Source organism: Rutilus rutilus (genome assembly GCF_951802725.1).
Source record: "Rutilus rutilus genome assembly, chromosome: 2".
Taxonomy (NCBI): domain Eukaryota; kingdom Metazoa; phylum Chordata; class Actinopteri; order Cypriniformes; family Leuciscidae; genus Rutilus; species Rutilus rutilus.
In genome coordinates this window covers 61,066,848-61,094,504 of record NC_140210.1, presented here as the reverse complement: position 1 = coordinate 61,094,504, position 27,657 = coordinate 61,066,848, and the positions used below count along the sequence as shown (strand labels likewise).

General features: G+C 39.5%; 1 protein-coding gene across 4 annotated transcripts in view; it reads right to left on the bottom strand.

The window, feature by feature from the left end:
• The window catches only part of LOC311286244 (NLR family CARD domain-containing protein 3-like), a 30,986-nt gene extending 3,811 nt beyond the window's left edge, over window positions 1-27,175 (bottom strand). Inside the window, exons 1-9 of one of the 4 annotated variants that reach the window (XM_084402368.1) lie at window positions 26,958-27,175; window positions 24,041-24,181; window positions 23,771-23,908; window positions 23,503-23,649; window positions 16,821-18,668; window positions 5,944-6,117; window positions 5,682-5,855; window positions 5,418-5,591; window positions 3,252-3,407 (exon numbers count right to left, since the gene is read on the bottom strand). In XM_084402368.1, the coding sequence (XP_084258494.1) occupies window positions 3,252-3,407; window positions 5,418-5,591; window positions 5,682-5,855; window positions 5,944-6,117; window positions 16,821-18,668; window positions 23,503-23,649; window positions 23,771-23,908; window positions 24,041-24,066 (2,837 nt within the window). In that variant the 5' untranslated portion in view covers window positions 24,067-24,181; window positions 26,958-27,175. The remainder of the gene's footprint in view (window positions 1-3,251; window positions 3,408-5,417; window positions 5,592-5,681; window positions 5,856-5,943; window positions 6,118-16,820; window positions 18,669-23,502; window positions 23,650-23,770; window positions 23,909-24,040; window positions 24,182-26,957) is intronic. The other 3 variants (XM_084402367.1, XM_084402369.1, XM_084402370.1) reach the window with 3 other exon arrangements.
• Between the last annotated feature and the right edge of the window lie 482 nt (window positions 27,176-27,657).

Below are 27,657 nucleotides of genomic sequence, written 5' to 3'. Positions count from 1 at the left end.
GAGATGGCGATCATCAATTTCTTTAAACGAAACAATTCAAAACGAAAAGAAATATAGTCTGATTAATCAATGATGTGCATTTCTCTCTATAGGCGCGTTCACTACAGAGATGGCGATCGTCAACTTCCATCTTTGCAGAAAAGTTTTATTAATAAAAATCACTGGACACGCGTCACCGGATTACAAAGGCACTTCTTGCTTGTTGCACACACACAGATATTATGTTGAATAATGGTGGGCTCGGGCTCATAATAACAGTTAATGCCGTCGGCCGGACTCAGACACAACGTGCACGGCTTGATTTTTTCTGGCATTCAGTTTCTGAACTGTGTAGGCACAAACCAACAATTTGGTGACGCCGTCTGAGCCCATTATGTCATAATTTTTAATTAGTCACGGTAATACCGTATACCCAGGTAAAATAGGGAGGGGGTTTGACGGTATCAAAATTCGAATACCGCCCAAGCCTAGCAAAGATGTTTGTGAATACAGGTGTAAATGTTTGAAATGTAGTGATGTGTCGTTCGCGAACGATCCGTTCATTGCGTGCGTCACTAAATGTGTGCGGTCTTTATGGCCCATCAATAGATATTTCTCCATCCTATGGCCATCATCAATCAACATTGTGCGTCCATAACCATCAATTGCTCATCAGTTTACTTTGAATAATGTATGCTAACAGTTGTATTTTGTTGTTGTTTTTTTAGGAATGTGTCTGCATCAAGCTCTCCTTCTCCAGCACCGCAGAGGGGCACGCAGGTGTCCTTCAGTTCTCAGTGCGATGGAGAATCATACTGAGTAAGTGCATAGACGTAATATTTTACAGATGAAATGTAGCCTAATTGGGTTTACATCATCATAATATAAAAGTAGCCTACCTATTCTTGTGTGAAATGACAAAAAGAATTGTCTTTTTTATCCATGGCCATTAGTGATTGATTATGATAATACAATTTCTTTAATTGTGTTATCAGCATGCTCACATGTTTTTTTGTTTGTTTTATACAGATGTGACAATGAACATGTCCAAGAACCTGTCCTGAAGAGAGCCAAGGCTAACCAGTAGGCAAGCAACAGGCAGTCCACTCTGGCATGGAAAACAGAGACTGATGTTGACATGGTTCCACAGACTGTGCGATTCTGTCCTGCACGTGAAACTGGACCACAACTGAGCTCTGGTGACTCACATTCGCCCATGAGTCTATTCAAACATTTTTTTCAGAAAGTGCTGTGTCAACTCTGTGCCACAACACCAATGCTCAGGCTATCCAAGGCAACTGCAAAGGGCGGCAAATATAAATGGACAGATGTCAGCATCAGTGAGATGTACCGCTACATCGGGCTGCTGTTCTACATGGCCATGGTGAAGGTCAGCTCCATCAGGGACTACTGGCAGCAAAGCAGTGTTTTCTCCGTACCCTTTCCAGCTACAGTTATGTCCCGGGACAGATACCACACCATTTCATGGAATGTGCACATGAGTCCAGATATCCAGATATGGATAATGGCAGAAAGAGGGGCACAGCTGAACATGACCGTCTTTTCAGGGTCAAACCTCTCATGGACACTATTCGTCATGCTTGTAAAGCCATCTATCATCCTAAAAGAAACTTAGCTGTGGATGAAAGAATGGTGGCATGCAAAGCACACACATGTATTTTTTTTTTATGCTGTTTAATATATTTTTTTATAAGGATTTTTGTTTCAGGATTCTTTGAATACATTTTTTTTAATACAAAAAAACAAAAGTTTGGTCTCTTTTTCTTTCTTTCTTCTCCATTGTTGGGAAAGATTACAATTTTGAATAAATGCTGTTCTTTTTTTTATTCATCAGTGAATCATTCTTTGTTCCTTATTCTTTGTTCAGGCTGCCTCACAGCACCTTGATAGGCCATTAGCCATTGGGGGAGTGTCTTTAGTCACACCCCTGGTGTGAATCACATTAATATTCATGGACCACGCATACAGCAGTGCTGACACAAAAACTGACATGCAAAATTAAAATCGTTATATTGTTGTTTGTGAAAGAGTGATCAGAATGATTTTCACATCTTTCAAAACTTTTAGGTGGCAAAATATTTGTTAGTAATGCTGTGAAACACACTGCGCAAACCAAAAGTAATACTACCCACTGGATGAAGAAGGGTTGGCTCTCCACAGAACATAAAAAATAAAAATAACAAATATTTTGTGTTCGCATTGAGGAAAAAACAGTGTTACGGACGGGACCGCTCTGAAAGCAGCACTAAAAGACTGCTTTGAAACGTTCACAGAGACCTCAAACAGAAAGCACAAAGCCTGTCTTTAAATTTAATTTAATTTTGTATTAATTGTATCTTAATTTTAATCTGTTTCATCAACCAATTGCCTGGATTTAATAAATAACAGTAGACAATAGATAATCCCGACACGGAGGCGCCGGCACGTGAACTGGAGCTCATGTCATAAATGAACCGAAACTCAGCATATACGGTGGCCTACTTGCCTCACAGACCTGAGACATATATAGAAAGCTTGAAATATCTACATTTAAACAGAACAATTCAAAACGATTAATGCTTATGTAATCTGTATGAAATGTGCATTTCTCTCTTCACTACTGCGAAGATCGCAGGTCAGCATCGTCAACTTCATCTTTGCAGCCGACACTGACAGAGAAAACACTTATTAATAAACAATTAAAATGTCTTCTTGCTATATTTGACATATTCATAATCATTACTTTTGCCAGTTCTTTGTGACAGCTTTTAGGAGCTTTATTGGCAGCGCCACCCTTACATGTTACATGAACGCGTCACCATCGCATCAGCACCGAAAACATGGAGATTTTTTTATTTTTGGGGGCATTTTGTTTGTTTAGTCTTTATCAGTTGTCTTTCTCTCGCGGCTGTAGACGGTAATGTTTTCTCTTGGTTCATGTCAGTCAGTATGAATTAATTTTGATATACAAGTCGCACCTGACTATAAGTCACAGGACCAGCCAAACTATTTAAAAAAGTGTGACTTATAGTCCGGAAAATACGGTATATCGCAAAGCTAGCATCAAGCATATTTCACGTTTGTCCATCTGTGCAAGAACCCCCTTTAAGCATGCACAACGTTTCAGATAGTATGTCAAATGTAAACACATGAATCGGATATGGGGCAAGAACGTGTAAATGGACAGTAAAAAAAAAAATCGGATATAGGCAACAAATCAGAATTGGGCATCAAGACCTGCATTGTAAACGAGGCTTGCTTGTCCCACATACTTGAGTATCTGCAATGAGCAGTTTGGATCCTTCAGCTTGACTGAATCTCCTGGGTGATTGTAGCTCAGGTCCAGCTCTCTCAGGTGTGATGGGTTTAGACTCAGAGCTGAAGACACATAACCACAGCCTTCCTCTGTCACCATACAGCCAGACAACCTACAGACACACAGTCAGATCATCTACAAAAACACACATGACTGGCAGACTGTAAATAATCTCTTATATGTTCTTTTTTCAATTTCAGCGGACAAATATATACATTTATCAAGGCCGAAATGCTTCTTTACAATAAAACAAAAACATATACATCAATACAGAGACAGCATTATAACCCATCATGTCTACCAATGGTCATGGAAATATACTCAAGCTTATACAGATGTTTTGTGTTTTACACAAGAACAAGGGGAGCTATTACTTATAATTATTAAAAAAACATTACCTTACAGACCATTTATGCTTCAAAAAAAGTCAGTGCAAATTGGTTTTATATAATCAATAATTTTTTTCCATATTGAACAAATGTATTCTATCTGGGCTCTTAAGGAAAAGGAAATCTTTTCCATTGCACACACATATATATACACTCACCTCAAGGGTTATTAGGAACCCCTGTTCAATTTCTCATTAATGCAATTATCTAATCAACCAATCACATGGCAGTTGCTTCAATGCATTTAGGGGTGTGGTCCTGGTCAAGACAATCTCCTGAACTCCAAACTGAATGTCAGAATGGGAAAGAAAGGTGATTTAAGCAATTTTGAGCGTGGCATGGTTGTTGGTGCCAGACGGGCCGGTCTGAGTATTTCACAATCTGCTCAGTTACTGGGATTTTCACGCACAACCATTTCTAGGGTTTACAAAGAATGGTGTGAAAAGGGAAAAACATCCAGTATGCGGCAGTCCTGTGGGCGAAAATGCCTTGTTGATGCTAGAGGTCAGAGGAGAATGGGCCGACTGATTCAAGCTGATAGAAGAGCAACTTTGACTGAAATAACCACTCATTACAACCGAGGTATGCAGCAAAGCATTTGTGAAGCCACAACACGCACAACCTTGAGGCGGATGGGCTACAACAGCAGAAGACCCCACCGGGTACCACTCATCTCCTCTACAAATAGGAAAAAAAGAGGCTACAATTTGCACGAGCTCACCAAAATTGGACAGTTGAAGACTGGAAGAATGTTACCTGGTCTGATGAGTCTCGATTTCTGTTGAGACATTCAGATGGTAGAGTCAGAATTTGGCGTAAACAGAATGAAAACATGGATCCATCATGCCTTGTTACCACTGTGTAGGCTGGTGGTGGTGGTGTAATGGTGTGGGGGATGTTTTCTTGGCACACTTTAGGCCCCTTAGTGCCAATTGGGCATCGTTTAAATGCCACGGCCTACCTGAGCATTGTTTCTGACCATGTCCATCCCTTTATGACCACCATGTACCCATCCTCTGATGGCTACTTCCAGCAGGATAATGCACCATGTCACAAAGCTCGAATCATTTCAAATTGGTTTCTTGAACATGACAATGAGTTCACTGTACTAAAATGGCCCCCACAGTCACCAGATCTCAACCCAATAGAGCATCTTTGGGATGTGGTGGAACGGGAGCTTCGTGCCCTGGATGTGCATCCCACAAATCTCCATCAACTGCAAGATGCTATCCTATCAATATGGGCCAACATTTCTAAAGAATGCTTTCAGCACCTTGAATCAATGCCACATAGAATTAAGGCAGTTCTGAAGATGAAAGGGGGTCAAACACAGTATTAGTATGGTGTTCTTAATAATCCTTTAGGTGAGTGTATAGTGTAATATGTCAATCCAATCATCAACTGTAAGTGGCTCTGGTTTTAGCCATTTCTTTGTAATTACTTTTTTACTGGCTGCCAGAAGAATTAACATCAGTTTCTTATCAATGTTATTCCACCCATCAAAAGAGATATTAGCCAGATGTAAACATTCACAATTACAAGGAATCGTCACCTCAAAAACAGCTGCCAAATTTCCTTAAATCCCTTGCCAAAACTGGGTTAATTTCTGACACTCCCCAAAAATATGATAATGGTTAGATTCCCTTTCACCACATAATCTCCAACAGCTAGCACCTGTCCCTTTGTATCTTTTCTGTGTTGGTGTGGTAAATCTCTTATATGTTCTTAAATACCTAAGAATCTGCAGTTTACAGTTTGGCCTCTTCAGTCCTTCAGAAATAATCTTCACTCCTGAATCCTGCAGGTCATTGTTCGTCAGGTCCAGCTCTCTCAGGTGTAAGGAGTTTGAACTCAGAGCTGAAGACACATAACCACAGCCTACCTCTGTCACCATACAGAGAGACAACCTACAGACACACACAGTTAGACCATCTACAAACACTCATTTACATTATGACCGGCAGACTGTAAATAATCTCTTATATGTTCTTAAATACCTCAGTATCTGCAGCTGACAGTGTGGGCTTTTCAGTCCTTCAGAAATAATCTTCACTCCTGAATCCTGCAGGTCATTGTTCGTCAGGTCCAGCTCTCTCAGATGTGAGGGGTTTGAACTCAGAGCTGAAGACACATAACCACAGCCTTCCTCTGTCACCATACAGCCAGACAACCTACAGACACACACAGTCAGACCATCTTCAGACACATCAACATTATGACCGACAGACTGTAAATAATCTCTTATATGTTCTTAAATACCTCAGTATCTGCAGCTGACAGTGTGGGCTTTTCAGTCCATCAGAAATAATCTTCACTCCTGAATCCTGCAGGGCATTGTTACTCAGGTCCAGCTCTCTCAGGTGTGAGGGGTTTGAACTCAGAGCTGAAGACACATAACCACAGCCTTCCTCTGTCACCATACAGCCAGACAACCTACAGACACACACGTACACACACACACATATCGACATTATGAACGGCAGACTGTAAATTATCTCTCATAGATAAGCTTATCTCAGATTAGATTGGGACAATCAGAATAATATCCAGTTCCATCTGACTTCTGACCTATAATGCTGCCTGGATCATAATCATACACTGTTCGTTCGCTGGCTGGAGGAGAACTGGCCCCCCCGACTGAGCCTGGTTTCTCCCAAGTTTTTTTTCTCCATTTGGCCCTGATGGAGTTTTGGTTTCTTGCCACTGTCACCTTTTTTCACCTTTGTTGCCATTGGCTTTTGGCTTGCTTATTTGGGGACTAGTGTTGTCACGGTACCAAAATTTCAGTATTCGGTACCAATACCAGTGAAAATCCACGGTTCTCTGTACCAATTTCAGTACCAAAGCATAATTTAGATTAAATTTACATATATTAAAGTGTATATATTTTATACATTACAAAGATGGAAACTGTGGTATTAAAAACACTTTACAATAAGATTCCATTTGTTACATAACATTAGATAAAATGACCTAACAATAAACAATAGTTATCTACTGTCGCAATTATTCTCCTTGGGGTTAATTTAAAAATACATTTTTAAAATCAAAAGTTAACATTATTTCTGTTAACATTATTTAATGCACAATGAATGAAGTGAACAAACATGACCAATCAAGTGTTTGTATTAAATAACATTCACAAACATGAATTAATGTTGTAAAAATATATTGTTCACTCAATGTGTTGATGTTAGATAACTACTTTTTTTTTATCCAAAACTGCATTCATATTTAATTTTAAAAGGGCTTTTTAAACCTGATAAGAGTTATCCAGCCAAGAATAAGCCGAGAACTGCTTTTCTGATGGACTGATATTATACTGATATATATGACACAATGACAGCTTTTTATTTCTCATCTCCATAAATATATCTAGTAGTAAAGCTAATGCAAGGGCTAGAAATCAACTAATTCTTTGCTGATACTTCCTCATCATGGAGAGTGCAGTTCACACCGCTTTCTCCTTTCCACAAGCGCTTGCTCTCCCGTGGCGTCAGTCGTTGCTATGCAACCATGAACAGAGAGGCGCGCCTGGAAAAGCGAGCGCACCACGTCACTTCTATTATGAGCGCGCTTGAATTTGAAATAACGAATCTGCACAAGCAAGAAACGCGAAAACGCAAAAATGTGAATGGCCCCTTATGGCAACGTGACATTAGCCTAATCCAAAATATTTCCATATGTGGCTCTTTCCTCCAAAATTCTTTTGACATATAAGAGGTCTTTGTACCATTGAAACATCCGACAAGTTTCACAGCTTAAAACGTCCAAAAAAATTAAAAATTAAAAAAGACAAAAAAAAAAATTATGTATTCAAACAAGCTCCAAAAGTGGCTTGTTAGAATATTGTGGGTTTTGTGACGTCACATGGGCAAATACATTCACATCAACAAAAAAAAAAAAAAAAAAAAAAAGATCCAAATTGGCGCCGTAGATGGCTGCTTCGGTTTTGAGCTCCTCAGTACTTTTACTGTTTTTGTTTGTTTGTCCTGTTTTATGTAACCTTTTCCCCGTCAGTTTAACTAGGAACGAACTCCTAGACATCAGGAACAACACACCAAACGACATTTTGCCGACTTTTGAGCATTCCGACATTTTATTTGACATCCTAGTTGGCGGAGCTGCGATCCTGTACAAGCGCTTCAAAAGACGCAAACGAGGGAAACGCGCGGGCGCGCTCGTGAAGTTTCGTCAGCGCGGATTCAGGACTCCGCTGCCGAGCATTCACTTGGCAAATCTCCGCTCTCTAGCAAATAAAACAGACGAACTACTACTTCTCACCCGCACAAACAAGGACTTTTCAAACTCGGCTGCTCTTTGCTTCACACAAACATGGCTGAACGGTTCCATACCGGACAGTGCGCTAAATCTAACGGGCTTCCAGCTGTTCAGAGCGGATCGCGTCGCCGAGTTAACTGGGAAAACGAGAGGCGGTGGATTATGTTTTTATATCAACGAAGGCTGGTGTTCAGATGTGACAGTGTTGACGAAGATGTGCTGCCCTAATTTGGAAGCTCTCTTCATTAACTGTAAGCCTTTTTATTCGCCGCGGGAGTTTTCCTCATTTATTCTGGCGAGTGTGTACATCCCCCCAGACGCGTGTGTGAGCGCGGCATTGCAACAGCTGGCTGATCAGATCACACAAACGGAGCAAAGTTACCCGGACTCTTTCACTATCATTCTCGGCGATTTTAATAAAGCTAATCTCACCCGTGAACTGCCTAAATTCAGACAGCACATCACCTGCCCCACCAGGGACACTAACATACTGGACCATTGCTACACTGCTTTAACCCTCTGGGGACCAAGGTGTTTTTGGAGCCCTTGAGATGTTCTGACATGCCTTGAAATTTGTGCTTTTTTCAGTTATTTATAAACATGTTAATGGCAAAGGTGTAAATTCACTCTATATAGCACAAACAGAGCTACCAAAATATGCGGGCAACGTGTATGTAGATGTTTGTATTTTTAAGAGAATAATGTTTATGCGTGGTTATTGGAAAAAATAAAAATGAAAGTGGCTGAATTAAGACCACAAAACACATATTAAATATGTGTCCACAAGACTTTTGTCTAATTGATGTTGTACCTTTGAGTACTGGCTTCAAAATTATGTGAAAATAGTCTTGCTTTATCGTTCACAAAAAAAAAATACATTGATTTAAATGGTGTAAAACAGGTTTTGCTTGGAAAGCCAATATGCGAGGGGGAGGAGTAGTTTACACCTTAGATTACAGTGTCCCACCCACTCTGCATAATGACTCTGCATAGCCTAATTAGCCATTCATTCAGGTGTGACACTGACTGAGCCACAATGCAAGGACAATGTATTTAGAAGAATACTTATATTGACCATTTAAGATTTCGCTTACATCTATCTTGTAAATATGTTTAGCTATTTTATTAAAAATGTTACAATTACAACAATAATTACAATTTCAACAATATTTCAAGTGTACTCTTTCTTTGTAAAAAAAAAAAGAAAGAAAAAAAAAGATTATAGGCCTACATTTTATCATATGTATTCATTAGTTTGAATATAGCCAACATTGGAACATCTAACATCTTAGTCTATGACTTTATTTTTGACAAAAATAGTGTGACTAACGCCTGACTAACGTTGTTTTATTGAAATATCAGGGCATATAAATGTTAATTTACGTTGCTTATACAAATACATTTTATTTCAACATATTCCAGTCGATTTTTACTCATCTCAGTAGGCTATGGCAAAGCAGTTTATTCTTTCACACACAGACACGCGATTCATATTTAGGCTAAACACTCTTTACAAATATGTACCCTTCATTCATCTCACAGAAACGCGAGTCATATTATATCATGCGATTCATCTTTTTGCGGTTTACAGGCCTACACTAACGTTATTCCATAACGTTATTCCACACTTGAGAAAAGAAAACAGCCTACCTCACTCCTCAGCGCGATCTGCTGCTCATATCAGGAGATATTTGTCCTCATCAGCACTGTGGAAACTTTTCTCCATAAAGGATAATGTCTCACTCGCGACGCGCTTTGTTTACAGCTGATGTGGGGGCGTTTCACAGACTGAAATGGTTCTCGGAATTTGCATTTGAATAGCGCGCGCTCTCCGGGGAGTGGTCAAATTACTGTGAATCATCTCGTAATGAGCTCGACTGGAGTCGCTCTCTTTGTATACAGATTACAGAAACTAAGAATATTTGTTTTTTATATAAATGACTTCAATTAAAAGCTGCGATCTCAAGCTTTATGCCCGTGGGTCTGTTTGCCTGTTTGACTGAATTTTCGCGGAGTTATAGATCATTTTCGAACGCATTTCAAATGGGAGTTTACTGACAGAGAGAAGGCAGAAATAGCATCATCTTAATTTTTCTTTATTTGTCAAAAAGCAAAACACTTTATTTTTATTGTGAGTATACAGAAAAAAAATAGAAACTGAACAGGATCGATTGATGTATTACACGAAAATGAAAGATCAAAATTAACAGAGCATTTAGTGTTTATTTTCATTGCTAAAAAAAAAAACGAGCAAAACGCGCGGGCGCGTTTTTGGTCCCCAGAGGGTTAATGACCCTGCATCAGTGTGGAAAGGCCTGAAAGCCATCACCAGCTACAAAACACCATCCCCCAACACTGTTGAGAATCAGCGACTGGCCGACGATCTCAATGTATTTTACAGTAGATTTGAAAAGCCTGCTCTCACACCCCACACCCGCTCTGACTGTCTCTACACACAACCATCAACACCCCCCTCCCTCCCCCCTACTGCTTCTCAGCCTGCACCTCAGATCAGTGAGGAGGATGTATGCAGAGTCTTCAGGAAACAGAAGATAAGGAAAGCCAAAGGCCCAGACGGCGTCTCACCAGCCTGTCTCAAAGCCTGCGCTGTCCAGCTGTCATCCATCTTCACACTGATTTTCAACAGATCACTGGAGCTGTGTGAAGTCCCCTCCTGCTTCAAACACTCCACCATCATCCCGGTACCCAAGAAACCTAAAATCTCTGGACTTAACGATTACAGACCTGTTGCTTTGACATCTGTGGTCATGAAGTCATTTGAGAGACTGGTGCTGGCCTACCTGAAGGACCTCACTGGACCCTTGCTGGACCCCCTGCAGTTTGCTTATCGAGCAAACAGGTCTGTGGATGATGCAGTCAACATGGGACTACACTACATCCTCCAACATCTGGACAAACCAGGGACTTATGCAAGGATCCTGTTTGTGGACTTCAGCTCCGCTTTCAACACCATCGTCCCGGATACCCTCCTGAATAAACTAACCCAGCTCTCTGTGCCCTCCTCCATCTGTCAGTGGATCATCAGCTTCCTGACAGGCCGGCAGCAGCTAGTGAGGCTGGGAAAAGTCACATCTCGGACCCTTACCATCAGCACTGGTGCCTCCCAGGGGTGTGTTCTCTCCCCACTGCTTTTCTCCCTCTACACAAATGACTGCACCTCCAAAGACTCCTCCGTCAAGCTCCTGAAGTTTGCAGACGACACCACAGTCATTGGCCTCATCCAGGACGGTGACGAGTCTGCTTACAGACAAGAGGTTGAACAGCTGGCTGTCTGGTGCAGTCATAACAACCTGGAGCTGAACACGCTCAAAACTGTGGAGATGATAGTGGACTTTAGGAGAAACCCCCCTGCACTCCCCCCTCTCACCATCATGGACAGCACTGTGACAGCAGTGGAGTCATTCAGGTTCCTGGGCACTACCATCTCTCAGGACCTGAAGTGGGACAATCACATTGACTCCATTGTCAAAAAGGCCCAACAGAGGTTGTACTTTGTCAACTGAAAAAGTTCAACCTACCACAAGCGCAGATGACTCAGTTTTACTCAGCTGTTATTGAGTCGGTTCTGTGCACTTCTATAACTGTCTGGTTTGGGTCAGCCAGCAAATCAGATATAAGAAGACTACAACGGACTGTTAGGACAGCTGAAAGGATCATTGGTGTACACCTCCCCAACCTTCAGGACTTGTACAATGCCAGAGTGAAGAAACGGGCAGGGAACATCATCACAGACCCCTCCCACCCCGGCCAAAACCTGTTTGCACTTCTGCCGTCAGGCAGACGTTACAGATCTCTGCGCACTAGAACATCTAGGCACAAAAACAGTTTTTTCCCCCATGCTATCTCCAGCTTAAACAGCTAAAACAGCAATTAACACCTGCTGTATAATTCATTCAGTACTTGAGAGAGAAGCAAGAGGTTTTTTTTGTGTAAATACATATACACATTTTATTTATAGAGCTGTACACACAATGCACAAATCTGTACATAACTGTTTCAGATGTATACTAAAACTATTATTATTGTTTATTCTATTTATTTATGTTCTCATTTAAATGCCTGTTCTAATGTCATATATGTATGTATGTACCAAGAGCTCCTGTAAAAACCACAAAAAATACCTTGTGTGTTTGTGCACACTTGGCGAATAAAGCTCATTCTGATTCTGATTCTGATTCTGATTCTGAAATAGTTTGAGTTTTTTCAGAGAGAGTTTGCAAAGAAACTTGTGCAAAGATACAGCAGCAACTGTACTGGATCTGACAGCAGCTTGATCTCAAAGCGAAAGTATTTTGATTAAAAAAACGTAAGCAGTTTAATAATTCTTTGTCTATAAATGACCATTTTATACGGGTGTTTTCAAAAACACAGGGGGGGCATTGATACTTTTTCCTATGCAGTGACATTAGCAAATTATAACACTGGTGTTTACTGAGAGCCGCCGCTTGAACACGGATCATTTCAGAAAGAGGGTCAGAATGAGGTTGGAAAATCTTTATTGATTATTAACCCCCTGGGGTCGGCTGTCGCGCCGGCGCGATAGGCTCGTTTTTTTCCTTATCAGTGAAAAAAAAAATATTTAAAAAAAATATTAATTTTTATCTTATATGCTTGTGTTATACATCAATCGATCCTGTTAAGTGTGTATTCTTTTTGTGTATACTCACAATAAAAACAAAGTGTTGTGCTTTTTGCCAAATAAAGAAAAATAAACATGATGCGAGTTCTGCCTCCTCTCTGTCAGTGAAGAAAATGTCCGAAAATGAACCATAACTCAGCGAATACTAAGTCAAACAGGCATACAGACACACAGGCATGAAGCTTGAATTCTCTTCTTTTAAATGAAGTAATGTATATAAAAAAAACAAATATTCTCAGCTTGTGAAATCTGTATTAAAAGAGAGCGATTCCAGTCGAGCTAATTAGAGCTCATTCAAATGTAATGTGACCACGCCCCGGAGAGCGCGCGCTATTCAAACGCAAATGACTGAGGCAATCCACGCAAACCTGTGAACGCCCCCATATCAGCTCGAGAAAACACATCAGATCATTGTACTTGTTTACACAGTCTCGCAGCGCTGTGAGGAATAATACTATAATGGAAAATTTACCTCAGAAGTACAAGGAGCAACAGATCCGAGGCTATGGAATAATGTAGTAAGTATTTTTTTCATTCTCAAGTGCGTCGCGTTTCTGTGCAGCAGAGGGAAGCACTTACTTGAGTTTAACGACTTCAATATTAATCATTAAATCACTTTATCACATTAAACTATGGAGTGGCTTTAGAACACTTATAATATAGTGCACGAAAAGTTGATGGTTCTTTATGTTTTTGTAGCTTTTGTGAGGCTTAACAATAACACAGAATAGTATACGCACAATATCAGATTTGGATGCCGATAGTGAGTATCGGATCAGCGCATCTCTATTCAAAACTGCTATTAAGTATTTAAATTAATTTGTGTACACTCACAATAAACCAGAACACTGTGGCTTTGTAAAATAAACAAACAGGATGTGTTTTCTGTCGTCTCGGTTTCCTTCCCGTCAACTAGTTTGTGGAGCGCTTCACAGAAATAAACCAAACTCAGCAGAATACTGTCACACAGCTTTTCTTTTCTTTTGTTAATCTGTTAATTATTGAAGTTTAATATATTTAGCATATTTATTCCTTTTATACAGGCCTATATGACTTTATGAAAACAAAATATAATTTTTATTTTATTTTAAATGTAACTCCATTTTCCTTAAATCATCCTGGCGACCCAGGGTTTGGAAACCTGTGCTCTAGGGCAGGGGTTCTCAAACTATCTGGAGATAGGGACCCCTCATAGGGCAGAAAAAATTCCAAGGACCCCCTTATAACCGCAACACAAATGTAATAGCTAAGTCATATGTGTGTGTGTGTGTGTGTGAGAGAGAGAGAAAGATGGGAAAGGGGCAGGGGCGTTTCTAGGTTTTAAAAACATCAGGGGCTGAGCCCGAAACATCTGGGGGTGGGTTACAAGATAACATGCTTCGATACAGAGAATAATGTATATTGTAGGTCTATATGCAGAGGGTAGACTGGTTAAAAAAAGAAGTCCTGGCACTGTAGCCACACCAGCCCATATTAGGCCTACCACAGACACACACATTCAAATGTGAGGTAGTTAGGGGGGTTCGGGGGCATGCTCCCCCGAGAAAATTTGGATTTCGTGGAACCTACATATGTGCATTTTAAGGTGTTTGAAGGCCAACATTTTTGATAACAATAGCTTTAAAAGCTTGTCAGTGGGCAGTAGCAGAAATTATTTGTCAAGCAGATAACAGATTCTTAAACATGAGAATGAGAATAAATGTTGAAATGAATGATCCACACTACAAAATGGAAATGCAGAATGTTTCTGCTTATTGTTGACAATACACAATCACATATTCCAAACAGGAATGGCCTTAAATGAGAAATCTTTCAAGGATTATTTTGCATAGATGTTAATCAAACACCAGTGCAATCTTTTGTTTGTTTATTTTATAAATATATATTTATGCTTATATTTTGCTTATAGTTTCTGTAATTAGCAAAGAACATCTGTGTTAAATAGGAATACATTGTAATAATGTTAATCAAGCTGCCTAAATCACGACTGTGCAGCAGTTCACACTCACAATAAAAATACAATATAATTTAAAACAAAGACAAGCTCATTATACAAAGGAAATAATATTACAGATCTAGACAAATTGGGTTGCTTATAGTTAAAAGAATGTCAAGAACGAACATTTAGGCTAGATGTATTTTTCACATTTTTGGTCACAAAATATATTTTTTATGACACGAGTCAGTTTTGATGGCTTTGCAATATTGATAAAATGTTAGAATATTAATAATGAAAAATGGCACAATTTTATTCTCCCTTTTGGTTTTCAATACTTAGCCTAATTGACGACAGAACACGACGTACATGCTCGTAGTTTCTTTTGCGTGATACAGGGCGCGCTGCATTTGCGCTTGATATTGAAGAGTGCGCGCCGCGAGCACACGGCTGATACGAGTCATACGACAGGAAAGTTTTACTGACATATAGCCTGACAACATCTGATCTGACAGAGGACTGTGCGGCGGTGCTGACTGCATTATTTATTCTTTTTTTTTATTTTTATTGCTGTGAAATTGTTTTCTGTTGCGCAAATCCTGGAGATATTCTAGGATAGCAAAATCGTTAACGCATGTGCTGAGGGGGTGCTATATCATTGACAGGGGGAGCTACGCAATTATATTTTATATATACGCACTATTTATAAATTAGCAAAACTTGGACACTAAATATAATAATAAATTATTTTAATGATCACAATTAAAGTTTTAATTTTATTAAATTGAATGCTGAATGTTACGCTTGTTCAATCAAATATTCTAAAAGATGTATTAATTAATAATAATGTTACATAATATGTGTGCATGCAACAAGCAAGATGTGCATGTAAATCCGGTGACGCGTGCATTGATTTTTATTACAGCGTCTGCTGCAAAGATGAAGTTGACGATCGCCATTTTTGTAGTGAACGCGCCTATAGAGAAATGCACAGCATGGATTACATAATCAGAGAGTAGCCTTTTTCTTTTCGTTTTGAATTATTTCGTTTTAAGACATTTCAAGCTTTGTGTATTTGATGTATTTCTCATGTCTGTGTGAGGCAACTGAGTTTCGTTAGGATGAGATGCGCGCTCCAGTTCACATGCAATGCAAGTGACCGCGCGGGCGCCTCCATGATTATTGTCTGTTATATTTGTTATATTGGTTGATGAAAAATGTATTAAAATTAAGATACAATTTATACCAAACGAAATTCACTTTAAAGAAATGCTTTCTACAAAACAAACTTAATGAAGTGGTCAAAATCATGTCTGACCCGCTCCATGTCTCTTGATATATTGCGCATCCTATCTTACTCGTGCTGTTCACTTTTCATAAATCAACATAAATGGAAACAAAATAAAATAACATCATAATATTTTAACAAATATGAAACTAAATGCGCTTATTTAATGGCTACAACAGTATAGTAGGCCTACAGACTCTCTACAAATTGCTGCACATTCATTTAATTCAGAATTTTGCACAAACAAGTTGAAAGGCATTTGTTCAAATCAAGTTCATGGATAATTGTGCTTGCATTTATTAATCATTATGATACTAAAATCATAACAAAGTAGGTTATGCTATGTAAATCAGATGAGCCCAGAATATGAACGCAACGTTTAATTACACGTTAAGCATTTTCCTCCCTTAGAAAACCATTATAAGAACGCTTAATGTGGCTTAATGCAGATTAGAATATCCCCTTATTATGTCGAAATTACGAGATGTCGAAATAACGACTTTGACAGATTGACGTAATGTAACAACAGACTTTCTATTGGCCCAAAGTTAAAGCGGGGGGAGTGCTGAACACAATGCGCCTGTTTAATTGGCTTTCATTTATTCATTTATTAGCTGTGAGACCTGAAGTTAAAGCCTAAGGGAAATGTTTTGGTAGATTGACGTAATGTAAAAGCCGAATGTTCATTGGTTTAACGTTACAGAACGCGGGAGTAATGAATGACGATGGGCCCTGCACTTTCTCCGGGTATTTTTATATTTTATAGCAAACTCTCCACGGACCCCCAGGCAGTGCGCCACGGACCCCACTTTGAGAACCACTGCTCTAGGGAACTGAGTTTGGCTCCCCTAGTATAAGTGAACCTCAGGGAATATAATAAATAATGTAAAAACTCCATGTCATGACCCCTGTAAAGATGTAAGATGTGTTATTAAAAAGGATTCTTTAGCTATTAATGATTAAACACTCACAGAGCTTTTCTGCAGTTGACCACAGCTGGTACCAGTCTTCTTCTCCCCTCATCTGATGTGTTGTATTTCATGGGGTTCAGCTCATCCAGCGCCTCCTCTGAGATCTGAAGCATGTAGGAGATTGTAGAGCAGTGAGACCGAGAGAGTTTCTCCTCTGAGTGTTTGTCTGATTTCACAAACTCCTGAATCTCTCTGGACAGAGTCTGATCTTTCACTTCCAGCAGACAGAGGAACAGATTGATGGATTGATCAGCTGAGAGACGATTAATATCATCTGTATCTTTGATCTTGTCTTTAATGTCCTGTGTGATTATCCTGATGCTCTCTGAACTGTTCTCTGTGTGTGTCAGTAGATCCTGTAAGAGTCTCTGATTGGACTCCAGTGAGACGCCCAGCAGGAACCGCAGGAACAGATCCAGCTGTCCATTCTCTCTCCTGAGGGCTTTATATACTGCTGATGTTAGTAGATCATACAGAGAGACTTCATCAGATCTGAATACACCCAGAAGCTGCAGTGGTTCCTTGTTCTTCATTAAATAGCAGTAAAACACATAGAAAGCAGCGAGAAACTCCTGAACGCTCAGATGAATGAAGCTGTAGACTTTCCTCTGATGAATCACAGATTCCTGCTTAAAGATCTCAGTGCAAATCCCAGAATGCACTGAGGCGTCAGTGACGTCTATGCCGCTCTCAATCAGGTCCTCCTCATAGAACATCACATTGCCCTTCATCAGCTGATGGAAAGCCACTTCAGCAAGTTTCACAATCACTTCTCTGTTGGACTGCAGGAGTTTCTCTGGATCTCTCTCTTCATACTTCTGATTCCTCATGTTGATCTGAATCAGCAGGAAGTGGATGTACATTTCAGTCAGAGTTTGAGGGATTTCTGCACTCAGATCTTCTTCCAGGAGCTTCTGAAGCACAGTGGAGGAGATCCAGCAGAAGACGGGTATGTGGCACATGATGTGGAGGCTTCTTGCTCTTCTGATGTGTGAGATGATTCTGCTGGCTTGATGCTCGTCACTGATTCTCTTCCTGAAATATTCCTCCTTCTGAGGCTCATTGAATCCCTGAATCTCTGTCAGACGGTGGATGTATTTGGAGGGGATCTGATTGGCTGCTGCTGGTCTGGAGGTGATCCAGATGAGAGCCGAGGGAAGCAGATCTCCTTTCATGAGCTTTGACATCAACACACCCACTGATGAAGTCTCAGTCACATCAGAAACTTCCTGAGCGTCTGAAAACATCAGTGGGATTCTGCTTTCATCCAGACCATCAAAGATGAACACAACTTTACACTCCTCATAAATCTCTGAGTCCAGATCTTGAAGTTCAGGATGAAAGTCCAGCAGAAGTCTGTGAAGACTGTACTGATGATCTCGGATCAAGTTCAGCTCTCGAAATGGAAGCACAAACATGAAATCTACATCCTGATTGTCTTTTCCCTCGGCCCAGTCCAGAATGAACTTCTGCACAGAGACGGTTTTCCCGATTCCAGCGATGCCTTTAGTGAGAACAGTCTTGATCTGCTCTTTCTCCTGGCGTCCTGGTTCAGGAGAGGCTTTAAAGATGTCATTGCAGTAGATAGGAGTGTCTTGTGAGTGTTGTGTTCTGGCTGTTTTCTCCATCTGTAAAACCTCATGTTCTTCATTCACTCCTTCTCTCTCTCCCTCTATGATGTAGAGCTGTGTGTAGATCCTGTTCAGGAGGGTTTCATTCCCTTGGAGTTTCAGTCCCTCAAATAATCTCTCATACTTGTTCTTCATGCTGGCTTTGTGTCTGTGTTTGACTCTCTGTAGTTCATCATTCACTGGTTGAGGAGAATCCTGGTCTCCAGTCTGATCATCTCTGAATGGTAACAAAATACACACATAAAACATGTTTGTGAATAAAACACACAAGGAACAGCAACACATTAATGAACATTGTCAGTTTAACAGATTCTCCTTATAAACAACACTCAGGGTTTCTCCTGGCTCAAAACGAGGAGGTAAAATCCTGATCATGTATTTTAATAGTAAGATAATAAAATTAGTATTTTCCGTAGACCATCATATAGCCGACTGTGTTTCCCACAGTATTTTAGTGGGTGGACCTCGGAACATTTTGTACATTTTAAAGATAAATTCATTAATTTGGTGCACTTTGAGTCTCCCGAACCCACTGTTAAAAATAAATAATCCACCCGCAGATTCTCAGTGATAAGCATGATGATATGGACACATATCACACTGAAGTAGGCTGATTTAAAATTAACATTTATTTAAAATAAAAGGTCTTCTTTTAGCAAAATTACATTTCCTTAATAACCTAAACAGAGGCTTCACTCCCTTCAAACTTAAATTGTCAATGTTTCATTAAATCACTGTTGGAAAACACTCTTATGAGAATAAATTTTTTTACCTTTATAAAGGGCATTTTTTCCCTAATTTTATTAAATGTATGTATGTATTACATTTATATTATTATCAACTAAAGGCTATCAATCGCCACTTACATTAAATGAAATACAATCAGAATCATCCTCGCATTTTTGGTGATTCCCTTGTTATTTTTTTGTATTTTTTTTGATATTGGCGTTTTAATCAGGGCATTTGTCCGGTTGGGCAAGTACAATTCTCTCTCACTTGTCCCTTCAAAACAACAACACCACGTGTCCCGGACAAACGTTAATGTCGAGCCTTCAGGGGCAGTTCTAGAGGCGGGGCCACAGGGGCCCTGGCCCCTGCTGAAATCTGATTGGCCCCTGTTTTAGGGGTGGGAGAAAAAAAATCGATTCTTAGATGCATCGCGATGCGGACGATTCTGAATCGATTCACAAATGTCAAAAATCGATTTTCTAAAAAAAAAATTTCCTTGACTGGTTTTCCCTGAAGAGAATTACACTGTTGAAAATGAAAGTAAAAGAGTGACGCGTGTTCATTGTGTTTTACCGTGATGAGAGTTCCGTGTCTTTATTAAACTCAACACATTATGATGATTTATCTGTCATCCACCCTCGGTTAACTGGAATGTTAAGTTTTTATTACTTGGCCGCCCGACCCCGCGGATGATGACGACCCGCGCAGCGCTATCGGCAAACTATACGGTTTGAGAACGGACACCGGCCGGGAACCCGCCGCAACAGAAGCGTCACGCTGGGAAAGTGTATCTGATCATGTGACTGTCAGTCGAGTTTAGTCGAGAGCCGGAGGCGGCACGATATTTGACGGAGGCGGCCTCGTAATTCTCATGCAGGAAAAACCCTGAACATTTGTACAATAAAGTACAACATATTTTCAGGAATATATTTTGTTATGTTGAAGTTGTGGTCTCTTAGTTTCCTGTTCTAGTTGGGGTTTAAAATAGATTTATTTTTAAAATAAACAAAATTTTAATTTATTTATTTATTAAATTATTCTTTGTTAACACTAGTTTAAAAATACAACTGGTCATTGTTAGTTCACATTAGCTCAGGTCCATTAAATAATAGAGTTACAACTTTTGATTTTAATAATGTATTAATTAGTAAATACTGAAATTAACATGAACTAAGATTAATAAATGCTTTAAAAGTATTGTTCATTGTCTGTTTATGTTAACTAATGAATCAACTGATGAATTCTTATTGTAAAGTGAGACTGAATAATAATAAAGAATCTGAACGATTTCAATCAATATCTAGGGCATGTTTCAGATTAAAATGTAAAAATGTTTAAGTTTGAAAATAAATATCCTATTTAATCTTTAAGCATGTCAGCATTTGGTGCTGTGATGAACACTATTGTGAATACACAAGTGTGAATGGCAGCCAGCTTTGAGTACAGGGTTACCAGGGTAACAGCTGCGGCTGCATCAGCGCCATCTACTGTCAGAAAGTGGAAGTGCGTTTGCGTCTCCTTCCCTCGATCCGCCATGCGCTTCTCATGCGTGTTGGTGTTGTTCACATCAGAGTGCTCATGCCTCTGTGACGCAGCGTACAGCAGCCGTTTAACAAAGCGGATTGAAAAGTATTCTCAAAATGCATTCTGGGTAATAATTCACAGTATTTTGAAGTTCCCATGATAGCAATGCCGTGCATGTTCATTATTGTGATGCATATCGTATTGCTGTATATCTGCACGTCTAATTGCACACGTGACTCAGTGAGTTCATTTCTGTTCTTTAGTTTAGCTTAAACAACACATTTTCTTCAAATGCACGTTATAAGTAGCTGCGTTTACATGGACACTTATAATCGGATTGACGGTTCAATCGGACTAAAAAACCTTCATGTAAACACCTTAATCGATCCGATTGAGCTCGATCCGAATGAAATTTCGATCGGATTGAAAGGGGTGGTTTATCCCTTTTGTAATCCGATCGAGAGAACATGTAAACACTTGATCGGATTGAAAACCGAAACTGAAAGGACTGCGCATGTGCAATGACGTTAACTAGCGTAATGACGTATGACGCGCTGAACCAGCTGTTCTTCCTGTTGAATAAAGTGTCATATTAATAAGTTTCCCGTCATTCTAAAATTCTCATTTCACTCGCGCGTCTGTGAAGTGAAGCAGGACAACGTCCCACCAGTCCTTGTTTTGGATTCTCATCCACAGACGACTGGTTTTGGCCGTGGGGAGGGGCATTTTAACTGCGTGATCAATAAGCAGCACGGCAAAGCGGTTAATATGCTCTAAATTATGACCAGAGACAGATTAATATTACGTCTGCTGTTTAAAACAAATAAAGAACCAATAGAGGAGAATATTTATGCGCGAAAAGCGGGAAACTCTGTATATTTGTGCAGTGTGCGCATGTCAAAACATCAGATCCGATTTGAAACTTGTGACATATAAACGCGCACATCAACCCGATTACTTTATTGATCATTCATGTAAACACCTTGTTCGGATTCATCAATCGGATTGATTTCATTCCGATTGTGTCCATGTAAATGCAGCTAGTGACTCACAGTGCTTTCAGATGGAGCAGCGTTTACTGAGCCGTACGTCACTGACAAACTGCACATAAAAAAAATATTCGCAGCCTTTGCGATTTTAAAATCGCGATAAGCCATCTCGATTTAAGTGCGATTACATGGAAAGTGCGATTAATCGTTCAGCCTTACTTTTTAATACCTTTTTTAATACCTTCACAATATTTTTTAATACCAGTGCGACTGCAAGATGCAACTGTAGCGGTGTAAAGTAATGAAATATCTTTCCAAAAATAATAAAACATTTCATCACAATTTAATGAGGTGATTATAACTCAACTTCAACCCTGGACTCAAAAACCAACACAGATAGACAGACAGATAGAGACTGGTGGCCGATCCTTTCTTGCCCCCCTTTTTTTTTTTTTAGCTGTGATTTTCCCACTTGATTTCATAGCTTTGCAAGATAAAATCCTTCTTTGCTAGACCTGATAATTATTTTGGTCTATAATCATATCAATATCAAAAAGTAGAATAAAAAAGTAGTCTAACTTTCTACCATAAACTGTACAATTGAATAAAATTAGCTGCCAGATAAAAAATGAGCTATTAGATAACTTGCTTTGCACTTTTTTTTCTGGTTTCTCCTCACTCCAGTCTAAACTACATGATTTTTTTTTTGGTAATGTTTCTACACATTATGATATAAGTAACCTGAAAATACTACGACGTTTACATACATGAATTGTTTGTTTATGCTACTTAACAGTGCATTAACTAATGTTAACAAATACAACTTTTGATTTCAATAATGTAGGCTACTAGTAAATGGTGAAATTAACATTAAGAAAGATTAATTAATGCTGTAGAAGTGCAGTTTATTAATAGTTAATGTTAATTAATGTAGTTGACTAGAGTTTAATAAATGGAACCATATTGTAAAATGTTACCGATTTGTTACACACCGATTCAGACGTCTCGTGAGTTCAGTGTCGGACAGATCAGTTGTTTTAACCATTCATTAAAGTGAATCGGTTCAAAGGAGTCATTAGTTTGCGAATTAGGCAATGTGTCATTAGCGGACGTCTACGTGTTGTGTGATTATTTTTTTTTGGTTATTGAAAGTGTGGGCTGGCGGCCGCCAAAAAACATTCAATGCAGCAGAAACCCCGATGTCTCTTAAATGACTGAAATAGAAGCGAACTCGCGAACAGGTTTGGCAGCAAGCCAGCCGGGTGCCCAGTCTGTTTCAGCGCGAACGAACACCACGTCACATGATATCGCTCAGGTTCTACTCGCAACATATAAATAAATCCAGAAGAAAGGCCTGCACTTAACACAGATTGAAACTCATAGGCCTAGTTGGATGTGGGTTCGAAAATGTAATACCTCAACAGATGACGTTTATTACTTTTAATTGCCTTAATTTTGGCTAATTTCATTTACTACTTTTTACAACCCCGCGGACACCCTGCAATTAAAGCAAAGCTGGCTACTTTACACCACTGTAGACTCGTCTCCCTTCAGACGTGCCATTGATCGGTGGAGCCGATATTACAAAACCAATATCCGATAATTGACTAAATAACTCAAATGAACACTATTGTCCTCTGTAGAGCCACTTTATAGCTGTAATCATAACATGTGACTTATGCACAGATTCAATTTCGACACATGACTCATAGTCAGGTGTGACTTGTAATGTCAGGAAAGCCATTACAGTGTTTTCTGCAAAAACAACTACAAATTTTGGTCTGAGGTCTAGGTCACGTTTATCCTCACCTGAGGTCAGAGGTCACTGGTTCATCACTGAGGTCAGAGGTCACTGGTTCATCACTGAGGTCAGGAGGATGATGAATGGATCTGTCACTCTTCAGAGACACACAGCTGGGTTCTGGAGATGAAGATCTCTTCCTCTTCCTGGAGATACTAAGAAAAGATATGATAATTTATACACATCTTTACACTGGATTAAATGTAAATGATTAGTTCAGATGATCTGATGTTGTGTGAGTCGGTCTATTGTGTCCAGCACTTGATTGTCTCTCACCTGGGGTCAGAGGTCACTGGTTCATCACTGAGGTCAGAGGTCGCTGGTTCATCACTGAGGTCAGGAGGATGATGAATGGATCCGTCACTCTTCAGAGACACACAGCTGGGTTCTGGAGATGAAGATCTCTTCCACTTCCTGGAGATAATAAGAAAAGATATGATAATTTATACACATCTTTACACTGGATTAAATGTAAATGATTAGTTCAGATGATCTGTGATGTTGTGTGAGTCGGTCTATTGTGTCCAGCACTGGATTGTGTCTCACCTGGGGTCAGAGGTCACTGAGTCCATCTCCAGGATTTGTGGGATTATTCATAGATCTGTGACTCTTCAGAGACTCACTGCTGGGTTCTGGAGACGCTGCACTCGTTCTCAGAGACTCACATCTTCCCTTTATATGGAGACACTGAGAGCATTACATTTATATCACATTCAGCAGCTTTAATTCACAGAGGTTTACAGTGTGTTCAAGATTATTTTCAGCACATGTTCCTGCGAACATCAATGAACACAACAAAGGCATCATTCAGTCATAAATGAGATGGACTAAAACATATATTTCCTCTTATAGTTTAACAGACGGCTAGTTAATTCCCCTAAACACAGCTTAGACTCACGCTTTTGCTTTACATGATGATTTCAGTAAAGATTAGAAAATCCCAGACATTCTGATGTGGAATCCTGAGGGAGTGTCAGAGCGAGGGAATAGCGCTTCATATTGTCAGGTTTACATTTAAGCTTTTACATTTAAAAAACATTTTGAGAAAAAAGGTTTAGCGATATATCTGATCATTTGTAGCAAATTTTGCCGATCTTTTCTGTTTTTATTTTAGCGCATAAATTCTAGATCAATATTTCAACAAACTGATTTTCAAACACAATATCTCCATGACTCCATCAGACAGCTATCGGCCTGGCTAGCTGGATGCGGTCATGCTAATGCCTTGTTTTGCTTTCCGTGATTACTTTTTAAAACAACAGGGACAGATCCAACATGGACAGTTGCCGAAGTGAGGGACCTGTCTGAGAAAGTAACTAAACTTTTTGAGTTAAATTTCAAATGCAAATGGAAAGTTTGTGCAATTTGTTTGTTTTTGTGTAAGAATGCTTCAGTCTTGTAATATGGCATTAAACAATTACTGACTTTTTCACAGAGCACTGGTATCATGCAGTTTGTGTTAAATTGTGTTTGGGTGGTTAATACTAATAATTATTTGTATTATTATTATTATTATTATTATTATTATTCGTTTTACAAAGACTGGGTTTGTGGTGGTTCTCAAACCGTGAGGTGACAGAAGGGGGTGCGGGAACAAAATGCTAAATTTTGCCGTCCCTTTAACGTTAATACTTCCTCATCTTAAAATAAGATTTAAACTGAGCATGCATTTCTCTCAGGTTAAATGCTGTAAATACATGACATACGATCAAATTACCTCATCTTTTGCGGTCAAAACTTTATGCATAAGCAGTGTGTAGGCTATATGACAGGTCTCGTACAGATGCTGCCTCAGCAAATCGTGCTATACTGCCGTTCTCGACAATGTACGTTACCTTTGTAAAAGTAGGGATTTAAGTTAGCACTTACTAGCATGAATAACAAATATAGACACAGGCTGTGCATGGAGATCGATAGAATTCAAACTCTCTTCGATACAAACACATACCCTGTGTGAGTTCCTGTGTTTAATGTTGATCACATTATATGAAGATCCACACGATTGCGAATGTGACATTGATTTTATATAACAGTTCAACAAACTAAATATTAATATTAAGTGATGTTCATTTTCAACACAGTTGTCAGTATTTTTACAATAAATGAATAGCTCCAATAAAAGCCACAGCAGAACTGCAGCACACAGCAATGATTGTGACCGAATCTTTAGAGTCAATGATTAATTCATACAGCCACTTGCTTCGTTACTGAATGAATGACTCGATGACTCTCCACCTACTGGCGGTTTTAATTTAATATTTAAAAAAGCATCACTTCGTGTTTACCATCATTGCATATTTATCTATTCAACATTTTTTTTTAATTCAAAGCATTATTTATTTTATAAAGGTATTTGTAAAGGTAAAAATGCACTTGAAAAAAATCGATTTAAGGAGGCAAATATTGTCCCTTACTGAAAAAGGTGTGACTGAAGAGTGGGGGTATGCAGAAGGATATTAAAGCCTCTTGGGGTACAACTCTAAAAAGTTTGAGAACCACTGGGACTGGGTTAAGGAATAGAACAAAATAAACAACAAAACACAATACAGGGCAGAAAGTAGGCCTAATACTCCCATGGTTACCAGACTATTGAAACTGGCTGAATATGACAGCCCCACCTAAGATATTTTTCACCAGCCGCCACTGACCTTTACAGTAGCGCTATAACACCAACTTTATTCACAACGCGCTAATATTCCACAAGAGACTGACTGTCATAAAACGAGGAGCCTCGTGTGATCCATGTTCAACGCTTTCTCCGACGGTAAGAGACTCTCATCTCCCTATAAGACACATCTCTGGAGGAATGCTCCAGGCACACTCTCATCTCATCCCTATTCCCACATCTGTGGAGGAATGCTCCAGGCACACTCTCATCTCATCCCTATTCCCACATCTGTGGAGGAATGCTCCAGGCACACTCTCATCTCATCCCTATTCCCACATCTGTGGAGGAATGCTCCAGGCACACTCCCATCTCATCCCTATTCCCACATCTGTGGAGGAATGCTCCAGGCACACTCTCATCTCATCTCATTTTAATTGTTATTTTTATTTTCTCCGACGGTAAGAGACTCTCATCTCCCTATAAGACACATCTCTGGAGGAATGCTCCAGGCACACTCTCATCTCATCCCTAATCACTATAGCGCAAACCTAACATTGTAACGCGGTATATTTTGTTTTTTGCAAAGGTCCCCTCAGGGGCTCCGTAACGTTACTCTGTCGATAACAAAACGGCGGAATATGTGTGAGGAAACTCGGCTTAGCCTATAGCGTTGCTTTAAGGACTGTTTCAGTTTTCAGTAAATCAACACAGACTGGACTTTACACTTTCACTTTCGATATCCAATCCTTTTTATAGCCCAGTTTTTGTTAAGTTCAATAGAAATGTTTCATACGGTCTTATAAACACAGATATAATAACATGACACGATATTAAATAAAGACTGGCTGAACTTACCGTGACATATGATCGTTTGTGAGGGTTTTTAACGTTCCGCTTCTCGGCTCTAACGGAAGAGCTTGAACTAGCAGAACGTCATCATCAGGCGCGCGAGCGCGGGACAGCCGCTGAAGGACCTTCTTCTTCTTTCAGGTTTTAATGGCGGTTGGCAACTCATCTCAAAGGTGCATTACCGCCACCTACTAGACTGGAGTGTGGGCATTATAATGACAACAAAAAAAAAAAGCTATTGAATTATTTCGCTTAACCCAGTGTTTTTCAAAAACAAAATGAATAATTTGTGTATTTTCCCAGATGTTTTCCCTAATAAATGTTCAAGTGTAATGCTTTGTTCATCCATTTGTGTCTTTAATTCTACCCTATCTTTTTCATATTTTTTGCAGTCTAACAACATATGCTTCACTGTCTCTTGTACATTACAATAAGAGCATAGTCCAGTGGGGTGTTTTCCTATTCTATACAATGTTGTATTTACACCAGTGTGACCCATTCTAAGACGTGAAACTAACATCTCTTCCCTTGGGCTTCTGCCCTTCCTCATGCTTGTGACTACTTGAGTTTGAATACTGTATAAATGACGTCCTGTATCCGCTGTGCTCCAATATTCCTGCCATTTTGTGAATGTTGAAGTGAATGTTGCTTTATGATGGTTTTCACCTCTACTCTACATATTGGTATGCACACATCTACTGAATGC